This window comes from Phyllobates terribilis, unplaced genomic scaffold, assembly GCF_046119375.1.
Source record: "Phyllobates terribilis strain yellow unplaced genomic scaffold, ASM4611937v1 Scaffold_1__5_contigs__length_1240528914, whole genome shotgun sequence".
Lineage (NCBI taxonomy): Eukaryota > Metazoa > Chordata > Amphibia > Anura > Dendrobatidae > Phyllobates > Phyllobates terribilis.
Window position 1 is genome coordinate 914,509,681 of NW_027362761.1, and position 12,134 is coordinate 914,521,814.

Here is a 12,134-nt window from a genome sequence, read left to right on the forward strand (position 1 = left end):
CATCCTGTTTACATGGCGAGATAATTATGAAATGAGCGTTTTTATCAACGTTTGTTCACAACTATCTTGCACTGTAAATGCCCCTCTAGTCTTCATGTACACTGGCCGACCATGAAGTTAAATGTCCGCAGATTGACTACACGCTAGCCATTCGGCAATCGTTTAATAACCTTTTTAGACCAGGTGACTGCAATTCCATGCGAACAGAACGATCGTTAATATGAACATTCTTCGCGGCATATGGTAATATGTCCTCTTTACACAGGTCAATGTGCTGCAGAGAATGCAAGCTTAAAAATAATTTCACCCAACAAATTTGTATTTTGTTCGTTCATCTTGTGATTGTCAGCTGGATTAGACAAGCTGATTATCGGAATAAACCTAAGAATGCTCATTCCTGATTATCGGCCAGTGTAATTGCACCCTTCACCAGTTTAATTAGATAAGGATGAGGTCAACAAATGGAACCTGTGTCTCAGGTGAAGGAAAGCACGATTTAAACTTTGCATTGTTACAGTATAAACTGATACAACTCATGTAATAGATGTATATGGTAATAATTACTATAATTTAGAGCTGGACAGCTTTTGAGCTACATATTCCCATCTTTGAAAATGCTTGACAAATAAAAGTTGAACTCAACCATTCAAGATTTTGTCCACACTTCAAAAGTACAATATATGATGAAGTCAGGGAGTTTCAGTATCACCTTTATTGCAGCTCATCTTTAATTTTAAATAATAAGGACTTGGAACCAGAAGATTTGTAAAGTGCCAATAGGATCGACTGTTGGACAGAAATCAGCTGAGAAAGTAAAAAAAAAAAGCTGTCTTTAAATAATTAGAGCTATGTCTTCATCCATCTTGGAAGACACACACTGTTAAATCACTTGTTTCCACTGTCTTTGAAAGCCAGATATATATCTTCTCATAAAGCAGTTACCTCATAAGTGTTGTAGTGTGCCTTCCAGGTTTTCCATGAGAAGACAATCTTATTTATCAACTTGGTGATTATTGCAGCTTGGAAAAATCAAGAGAAATATAGTCAATTAGTTATCCTTGAGAAACAAGGGACTTCACTCAGGACTCAAGTGACTCTAACAACACAAACTTGTTAATAAAATAATATCATGCTTATTTTCTGTGTAACATTTTTAGAGTATGTCAGCTTAAAAATGACAACACATTAAGAATTTATGATCACATTTCACCATAGAGAATTGCAAAACATGCCTGGAAATGGATATCTTGGGTATTTAAAGGGAACCTGTCATGTCCAATAATGCTATGCAGATATAAGTTTAATCTGCAGGTTAATAAGATTATGAAGGTGCCCGACTGCCTTACTGAAAACACGGCTACCTGAAGAAAATGAACTTTATCCTTCCGGGAGCCACCAGCTTTCTGTCATAGAGGTGTGCCCAGAGTGACTTCAGTTACAGTAAGCATCTTCTGGCACTGTTATTGACAGCTTGCTCTGCACAGATGCACTGCGGAGCCAGCTGTCAATCAAAGTGTTGGGGTTGCTTAGAACTGACATGAACTGTGTACTGAGTGATACTGTAGCCACCCCGGGCATGCCTTTATGATAAAGAGTTGGCAGCTCCCTGGAGGAAACAAAATTATTTTCTCCTGGTATCCGAGCTTTTAGTGAGGTGGCCAGACAGCTTTGCATTGCTATTAACGTGCAGATCAATATATCTATATCTGCAGGTTAATAGCATTTGGGGATATAAGAGGTTCCCTTTAAAGATTTAGAATTTTTATTGTATAAATCAATAGTGCATATAAAAATAAGCAACTTTGTAATATATTATGTCAGAGAAACCTGCTTCTTTCTCCTCCAGGACTGATCATTCACTTTCAAAATTCTCAATTCACAAGTAAAATCTGTATTCAGTGAAGACACAATGTTACATTACTGAGATAGGAGATGGTAGTTACTACTGATATGATTTTATGTATGGGGAAGTACTCTTCAGTCTTCCTCTCTTCTACATAAAATTTTATAAAAGCCACTTGCCATCTCCTATCTCAGTAATGTTACATTCTGTCTTCACTGAATAAAAATTTTACCCGTGAAATGAGAATTTTGAGAATGATCAGTCCAGGAGGAGAAAGAAGCTCGGATAAAATTTATTGCAAAGTTTCTTCTTTTCACGAGTAATTTTGATTTATGAAAGAAAAATTAAAAAGACTATTACCCTTAAAGAGTAATAGTTGTTTCATAGATCAAAAAAAATCCACTAGCGAGTGAAATCCACTAATAACACACAACATACATTTTGGAAATTTTAAGCAGTACAGGTTTCCATAAAACCTTGTGAGTGACTTCATGGGGAAAGCTGACTCTTCTTAAGGAGACTAGCTGTGTATTGTCTTATTGGCAAAGGGAAAAAAGTATGCAAAATAGCTTTCTCCATTAAAGGATGAAAACTATAATAGAAACATAGAACGTTAGAGTTTCAAGGGACCTCCGGGGTCATCGTGTCCAACCCCCTGCTCAATGCGGGATTCACCAAACCATCTCAGGCAGATGTCTGTCCAGCCTCTGTTTGAAGACTTCCATTGAAGGAGAACTCACCACCTCTCATGGCAGCCTAATAGTCTCGTATCCTATTAGTCCTCTCGCATCCTATAGGTTCTGCCCTTTCTACCCTATGAGTGAATGTCTGACCCTATAATAAGCCTTGCACCATGACTAACGAGGGCATGGTTAATATGTCATTAATTGGCTAGACATTGACTTATAAGGTAGGTACCCACAAATGGTGACGCTACCAAAATAGTTTTCATTCTTTTTAGGCAAAAGCAATTGCAACCTGTCATCAAAAAAAGGACCACATTATACAGCAGTTTGTTTCTCAGGTGCAAGCTACACATTGCCTTCACCCAATTTTTAGAAAGGCTGATTTAGGAATATTAGTTAATTGCTCATAATTTATATAATGGAAAATGACAGTACATATTAATAATGATAAACTATAATGCTATTTGGTACTTTTAACTAACCATTTAGGTTTGCTGGTATGGTATTCCCCAAAACACAAAAATGTCATCTCTGATGGGTATCTTTTATGTGATGTCCCCTCTATTATAAATTCGTCACACCGAAATGCCTCATCCTACAGAATCTATTCCCTACCTACCATACATGGAGCTGGTTCTATGGTCGCTCTGCTATTCAGTTCCATCATCGGTACAGTATGTTAATCTCAGGATATTTAGAGACGTCTAGCAGCATATTTTCCTGCTAGAGATAACTCAGACCTCTACATTTCCAGATGATTCTGCTTTCAAATTTTAACTGGATTATTTGATACAGTTCACTAAAATTTTTAAGAGGAGGATTTAAGGTTTAATAGGTCTATATAAAAAGGTAAGCCAACTTCCCAAAACTTGTGTGTATCATTAAAATATACTTTTGTTGGCTAATACACACAAAAAAGAGATCAGGCACAACAAATTTATATGAAAAATGAAGCAGCTTCAACTCTCTGGCCTGAAATTCTTCCACTGGTTTTCACGTGAAAGTAAGCTTAAAAGTCCGGAAGGAATGGACGGCACAAGATGATTAATGAAGTGAAAGAAGCTACATTTGACTTACATACAAAAGAATATAAAACGTAAAATCTGAATAGTGAGGCCTCCTCTCATCTCTTGGATTCTACTTTGTATAGTCAACTTTTTATGTCCCACAGCTTAGTAGGGGCCTCTAATTTTACATACGAAATCTCTGCTGTCATTAGTGTAGCAAATTTCTATCCTCACTAAATAGTTCTAAATATATGGTGGACCCTCAGCACTGGGAATGGAATGGAAACCTTTCTGCTCCACTGGCTGTATGTAAAAGGAATTTGTCACCAGATTTTTGCTACCCCATATGAGAGGAGCATAATGTAGGGGCAGAGACCCTGATTTCAGCTATTTGTTACTTACTGGGCTGCTACTTGTAGTTTTGATAAAATCCCTGTTTTCTCTGCTGCAGGTCTACCAGTTCTCTGAATGCTGAGCTCTGTATAGCCCCACAATCACCACTGATTGGCAGCTCTCAGTGTACACTGTGCATAGGCAAAAAGCTGCCAATCAGTGATGAGGGCAGGGTTATGCAGAATTTATGAATGTGGAGGACTATATGATAGGAGGTTCACTAGTCCTTTAGTGATCATCTCCTGCTGATAAAACATTGATTTTATCAAAACTACCTCAAGCAGCCCTGTAAGTTAAACACCACAGGAATCAGGGTCTCTGTCTCCACATTTTGATGCTCTCAAAATAGGCGCCAAAAATCTAGCTATGCCTTCACTTTAATTCTCCATTACTTTATCAACTGAGCAATTAAATGACATAATCTCACTGTACCTGGTGACATCACTGATTTCTATCCTGAATGTAAAATATGAACTGAGGGCTTCTGTCTGTGACCTAATATATCAAAGTTAATCAATTTATAGAATATATACAGTAATTTAACAAATAGTTGAAAAACAAAGAGTGCTGGGAAGAGTATTTCAGAAGAGATACTATTGAGGGGTTCTACAGTCATTACTGTATATACAGGTAGCGTGGAACTTACCGTAATTTTATGAAAAATGGTGACACTTGGGATTTTTACCAAATTTAGTAGTAATATTATACATCATGAACAAGTTTTGTTCAAATCTTTCCGAATACACTTTAACACCAATGCTTACTCTCACTTCTTAGGTGTTTTTGGAAAACACTGTGAATTAAACAGCTATGGCTTTGAAGAACTATCCTACATGGAGTTTCCCAGTTTGGATCCCAACAATAATTACATTTACATCAAGTTTTCTACCATTAAAGCCAATGCCTTACTGTTGTATAATTATGACAACCAGACTGGTGATACTGCTGAATTTCTTGCTCTGGAGATAGCGGAGGAAAGGCTGAGGTTCTCCTATAACCTCGGCGGCGGAACTTACAAACTCACCACAATGAAGAAAGTATCCGACGGCTATTTCCACACGGTGATCGCACGCAGAGCGGGAATGGTAACTTATCCTGTTTTCAATCATTATTGATGTTATTTAGTTACTGTTTTATCCACTTGTATTAATTTCTAACACTTTTATTAGAAGATAGAAGGATAATGAAGATTTGTAATGCAAAGTTGATAGCTGGATAGATAGATAAGAGTTACAGTACATTTTTTTTCACATGTACTATATACCAGCTAGAATAGTTGCGGAGGTCCTCACGATGATTAATTACACTATTTCAGACATGCAGAATTATCCAAACATGTCTTACACTTAGACCATAATAATGCTGGTTGCTTAACCTTCCACGGCAATGTTAACACTACTCCCAGTGCTGTCAGTGAATTCAGGAACACTATAGAGCTTCAGACATATACATTAGAAGGACAATGTTGAGGGATCCCGAGTCTGCCGTAGATAATATTGTTCTGTATCGCCACCTAAAGGCCGAGAGGAGAACAACCTTACTTATAGCTGGTGCAGAAATAGATCTTTTTTTTGGAGAGTAGATAGTTTTGTACAACTTACTATGATGAAATCGTCCAGTGAGATAAGTTTAACAGAAAGTCATGAAATTGAAAATGAAGGCAGATATAAAGAATAGATCTATACATTGAAAGCTGTTTAGGGCCACATTATCTTTCAGTAATAACTAGGATTTGTCGCATAAAGTTCATAATCCTTTTCATTAAAATTATTTGTTGCCTGTTTAATTAGCAATAAGTGTATCTTGTTGTTGCTACACTTGGGTATACAATGTAAAAAGAAGAAGAATATACTGTATATTGTATAAATCATTAAATAACTTAAAAGGATTGTCCTATATTTGGACATTTTTGGCATTTCGACAGGCTACGTCATAAATATTTAATAGATACATGTCCCAGTATGGTCTGCCTCATTTCATGCAGAAGAAAGATGAATACTATCAGAAAAGAAGGCAGACAGTGACTCCCTTGGTTTCAATAAGAGGGAATATTTTAGGAATTTTACCCCCCTCCCTAACCATTAATGTGATTTTGTAGCCCTATAGGAGATAAGCCAGTCAGTCACATTATAACCCCAAAGTGCTGCTCCTGCAGTGAGGAATCACATTTTGACGTTCAGTCGTGAAGTGCATTGGGGCGTGACGATGCACTTACAGCTTCTCAGTCTCACGCTGTATTCCTGAACTAGCAGCACCCTCTCATGTCTGAGTGACTGGGCATTGGCTCTGGTACATGGTCGCTAACCTGCCAATTAGCCATGGGGGGTGCAACTACTGGAATACAGTGGAGGCTTGCGAGCTGTAAGTGCATCATCAAGCCCCAATGCATTTCCAAACTGAACTTCAAAACATGATTTCCACCAATGAGGCACCACTTTGGGATAATAAAGGGATTGACTTGTTTATCTTTTTAAGCGCTACACAGTCAATTTATAGTTTTGGGGTGGGGTAAAAGTTTCTGATAGTTTCCCTTTAAGTAAATGGCTCCATCCAGGCTATGTTGGGATTCCTGTTGGAATCCATTTTTTAGGGAAACCCCAACGTAGTGCTCGACCGAGAACACTGTGTTAGTGTGCACCTAGACTAACATGGTAAATTGCATTGGTTTATACATATTATTAATTAATAAGCAAATGTTAAAGGGACTTATTTTTCTTCCCAGAAACAGCGCCACTTGTGCCTATGGGCTGTGTTTGGTATTTCCATTCACATCAGTGTGGATGAGCTGTAATGGCAGACAGTCATTTATCAGGAGGAGATAAAGCATCATCGTTACTAATCAATGCTTAGTAGACTTTCTGGTAGATTTAGTATGACAAATTAACTTAATTAGCTTTTTACTGGAGGTGTTTACAAAAAAGGCCTGGGGAAAAAAAGCGCTGCCCGAGTGGACGACACATTTAATAGGTTGATTTGTATAAATTTGACTGTTAAAGATGATCAAAAAGATTTCCTGGACCCTGGACTAATGACCATGTGAGCAGTACGTGGCCACCACCCAGAGCGCTACCTGCCAGAACCCTTAGTGCCTGTTCTAATTTTTAGGGTGGCACAACCAGGGTTCTGTGAACCTTTCTGATCCCTTCTTTTCACTTTCCCCTATTCCTGCATCCATACTAATCTGCCTGCCATTAGGCACATATAATATACTAGATGGTGGCCCGATTCTAGTGTATCGGGTATTCTAGAATATGTATGCGGCCGACCGGGCGCAATCAGCATAGCGGTGTTTAAATTTGGCGCCAATATCGCTGATTGGTCGCGGCCGGCGGCCGGTCATCTCCCAGCTGCATCGCTGCTGACCTCCATGCGGCTACCGCCGCTCTCCAGTCCTCCCTTCACACTTGCCGTCGGGAGATCAGCGGCCCTAGCCGCTGATCTCCTGACGGTAGCCGCATGGAGGTCAGCGGCGCCTCCGGTTGGGGTACTTATGCTGCGAGCAGCCGGGAGATGACCGGCTAGCGCCGATCATCTCCCGGCTGCATCGCCGCTGACCTCCGTGCAGCAGATGAGCCGCTAATGGCCGCCATCTTGTTCTGAAATCCCGCGTCGCTGATTGGCCACGGCCGGACCAATCAGCGACGCGTGATTTCCTGGACAGACGGACAGACAGACGGGATAAGCTGATTATATAGTAGATTCATTGCCCATATAATATATTCATTGCCCATGACTACCATACTCAGCATATGGCACAGTAAGGTGTAACATACCTGGCGGCGTCCTTGCATGGTGGTCCATCTCCCACTGTGCAAGAGCGCGCACTTGATCTCCAGTCCAGAATGTCTCTCTGGCTTCCCTCCTTGCTGTCTGTTTTGGCTGCATAGGGCGACGCCCGCTGAACTTCCTGTTTCTTGTACCTGCTGCGGACACGCCCCTGTTGCACCTTCAGCCTATTGCTGTCCATCTTTGGGTATTTATACCACCTTCTTCCTCAAGATGGCGCCTGAGCATTGTGTCCTGTCAGTCGGCTTTTTGTCTCTGACATGCCAGGTCCTATCCTGTTTTCCTGCCTGTTTTCCAGTTCTGTGTCTGAACTGTGGTCTGTTCTTGTGAACACGCTTCTTGCCTGTTCTTTCGCCTTCTATGGGCCGTATTCCTAGATCTGCCTGTCTGTGCCTTGCGGTATCTGTTCCCGTCTGAACAGAGTCCTGTTTGTGTCTCTGCCTTGCGGTATCTGTTCCCGTCTGAACAGAGTCCTGTTTGTGTCCCTGCCTTGCGGTATCTGTTCCTGTCTGAACTGAGTCCTGTCTATGTCTCCTGCCTTGCGGTGTCAGTTCCCGTGTCTGAACTGAGTCCTGTCTGTGTACTCTTGCCTGCTGCCTTTCCTGGAGGCTGTATTTCCAGGCCTGTCTGAACACGCTCCTAGCCTGTTCCTCCCGCCTTCTAGGGGCCGATTACCTAGATCCGTTCCTGTATCTTGTCTGTCCTGTCTGAACACGCTCCTTGCCTGTTCGTCCCGCCTCTCTGGGGGCCGTATTCCCAGACCCGCTCCTGTATCCCGCTGCAGTGTCGGTCTCTTTCGTACACTCTGTTCCAGTCTGAACTCTCTCCTATCCTTTACCTGTCTTGCCTCTATGTCCGTTCCTTTCCTTTTTCTGCAGAGTCTGAACTTGTACCTAACTCCTGCTTGATGTCTCTGTACTCCCGTTTGTGAGTTTCTGGTCCACTCGCTACTTCACTGCAAGTACCCTGTGGGTATCTGGCTCTGCCTTTCCCTTCCTGTCTGTTCCGTGTGTACAGAGCCCTGTCCGTCCTGCTCTGACTCCTTGCTCACTGCTCCGGCAGCCTTGCTCCGCTCTGACCCTTTTGCTCACTGCTCCGGCAGCCTTGCTCCGCTCTGACCCTTTTGTTCACTGCTCCGGCAGTCCTGTCCTGCCCTGCTTCTGCCCGCTGCTCCGGCAGTCCTGTCCTGCCCTGCTTCTGCCCACTGCTCCGGCAGTCCTGTCCTGCCCTGCTTCTGCCCGCTGCTCCGGCAGTCCTGTCCTGCCCTGCTTCTGCCCGCTGCTCCGGCAGTCCTGTCCTGCCCTGCTTCTGCCCGCTGCTCCGGCAGTCCTGTCCTGCCCTGCTTCTGCCCGCTGCTCCGGCAGTCCTGTCCTGCCCTGCTTGTGCTCGCTGCTCCTGCAGCCCCGTCCTGCTCTGTTCTTGCCCACCGCTTTGGGCGTTCCCTCTCTGCTGTGGTTGTCTACCGCATCTGCGGTTCTGTGACCCAGTCTGTACTGGGTCTTAACCTTTCTGTGCTCCAGCCCGTCCTTTCGGCCAGTACCTCCCTGCCTGCATACTCGCCTGTATCCACCCATCTGCATACCTGCCGTGTTTGCTTACATCCACCAGTCTGTGCCAGCCTAACCTGCCTGTTCCAGTAATCCCAGTGTGGGTCAACCCCCGTGTCCGGAGTTTGACCTGGAGTAGCACCTGGTCCCTCTGCCCGGTTTCTCCCTGGTGCACTGGCGTCGTATGCCATCGTGCCACCTTGGTCGGATCGGCCAGATACTTAGTCACGCCCCTCCAGGCACTCTCCGGTCCATGGTCCAGTGGAACCACAACACCCGCACACGCCAGTCAGTCCGGGCGTGTGCATAACATAAGGAGTGCGGAGAATAATAAAGTACAGATGTGTTAGCCTCATATATTGTTCACCTAAATGGGGCGCTGAATTTTGTAACTTGGGGCTACTTCATTTATGTCTTAAATGTGTCTGCCAGCACAATCAGGTTATACTTTTCTGCCAAGACCCAGAGGTCAAGAGAAGGCAGATATTTCATGGGATATTATGTATGTGCGTAAATTCTCTATGCCATAAAACAGAATCACATTGTAGTGTTAATGGCGACCATTAATAGAGCACAATATTTATAGTGATCTGCCTTCTCAGCAGAATTCAGGTTTTCCCTTTTAACTACTTAATCTACCTAATTGCATAAAAATGTAACTGGCGGGAGTAGGAGTACCATAGACATATTAAAGTCATTATACAGCTAAAACAAGCATTTATGAGGCCGGCATCCAGCGCACTCGAAAAACCAATTTGCAGATTTCAGTACAGTAAAAATGTTAATTCAGACCCACAAGTATTGCTTAGGATATGGGCTGTGCCTGTATGTAAATTTAATTCAATTTTGTTTTTTTATGTTGGGAATTGTGGAACCTTAAAAATAACAGAATAACATTTTTTCTGCCATAAACATTTAACGAAACGCAATTTCCACATGTAAAACTGCACAATATACATCTGTCCTCAACCCACAGGATTTCAAATCTGTCATTTCCTACAGCGCAAAGGGAGTTTATGGGAAAATGGTAAAAGCATTATGTTGTCATTTTTGAGATATTGCAGATTAGAAAAGAAAAGACAGAACGAGAGAAGGGAAAAATAAAAACACAGCAGATATTTGAAAAAAATGCCATATCGCTTTCAAGTACAATATCGTACATGCCATTTTTATGTTCGACGAGTAAATACATCATCATCGTCTATTTGGGGAGGTTTGAGAAATGGAAATAAATATGATCTTACAATAATGTCCATGATATTTGTTGTAAGTAAGGAAGGAGTAAAGAAAAGTCAGGCAAATGAACTATTTGACTTTGAATGCTTTAAATATACACTCATGAGAAAAACTAAGTGCACCCTTCTTGAATTCTAAGGCTTTACCTATCAGGACTAGAGAGCGAACCCAAACTTAAAAGTTTGGGTTTCGTACCGGACAGTTAGTGTCTGGTGCTAAACGCCGGACACAGACTTCTTCCGGAAATCCGTTGAAATGTTCGGAGTTCCGTGGAAAGTCCATTGGAGAGAGAGATTTTTTTTCCATTAGAAGGTCTTAAAATTGGTTTAATACAACCTCAGATGAACAACAACACATCACAAATTTAATTATCATTTCCTATTTAACAAAAATGAGGCAAAAATGCAGTTTGTTAAAAATTAAGTACACCCCATAAATCAATAGCTTGTAGATCCACCTATAGCAGCAATAACTTGAAGTCATCATACTTTGTGTGACTTTATCAGTCTCTCACATTGTTCTGGAGAAATTTAGGCCCATTCTTCTTTACTGTGTTGTCACGTTCATTGAGGTTTGTGGGCATTCATGCACAGCTCTCTTAAGGTCCCGTCGGTGCATTTTAGTTGGGGTGAGGTCTGGACATTGATTGGGCCATTGCAGCACATTGATTCTTTTCCTTTTCAGCCATTCTTATGTAGATTTTCTGGTGAGTCTGGGATTGTTGTCTTATTGCATGATCCAGTTTTGTCCAAGCTTTTAGCTTTTGAATAGATGGCCTCACATTTTACTCCAGAATAGTTTAGTATACAGTTCATGATTGACTCAATGACAGCAAGGTGCTATGGTCATGTGGCTGCAAAACAAACTCAAATGATCACGTCTCTATACCGCGCTTGACACTTGGTATGACATGTTTATGCTGAAATGCTGTGTTGGTTTTCTTCAAATGTGATGTAGGGTACTATCGTCAAACATATCATCTTTGCTGTTGTCTATCCAGAGAACATTGTTGAAAACTTTAGCAACGGGCCATGCTATTTTTAGAAAAAAGAGTCTTTCTCTTGGCAACCCTTTAAAGCAAGCCATACTTGTCTATTTTAATTGTACTGTCATGAAGATTTAATGTGCAAAGTGAGGCCTTTATAGTCTGAGTAGTAGCTCTTGAGTTTTTTACAATTTCTCTCAGCATTGCACCTTGGGGAAAATTTGCTGGGACACCAATAATGAGAAGATTGTCATCTGCCTTGAATGTTTCCACTGATAAATAATCTTTCTCACTACAAATTGTTTGGATTAGCCTTATAACTAGTGATGAGCGAACGTGCTCAGATAACATCTTATCCGAGCATGCTCGGGTGTTATCCGCATATCTTCGGCGTGCCCATGTATTATGTTCGAGTCCCTGTGGCTGCATGTTTTGCAGCTGTTAGACTGCCTCAACACATGTGAGGATTCCCTAACAAACAGGCAATCCCTGCAAGCAATGATATCTAAAAGGGTTGCCCAGGACTAAGTTGTTCAGCACCATAATATGAGGCCAATCAGTACCTGTGAAAGCTTACAATGTGATACAAAGGCATGTGGAGTTGTTTTCCATTCAGAATTTGACAGGAAAATGCATTTATTTATATATCAT

At 41.7% G+C, this 12,134-nt stretch overlaps 1 protein-coding gene across 1 annotated transcript in view; it reads left to right on the forward strand.

Moving 5' to 3' along the window:
* The window catches only part of FAT4 (FAT atypical cadherin 4), a 253,046-nt gene that overhangs the window by 223,613 nt on the left and 17,299 nt on the right, over positions 1 to 12,134 (forward strand). The window contains exon 11 of the mRNA XM_073641488.1: positions 4,707 to 5,014. Within this exon, the coding sequence (XP_073497589.1) occupies positions 4,707 to 5,014 (308 nt within the window). The remainder of the gene's footprint in view (positions 1 to 4,706; positions 5,015 to 12,134) is intronic.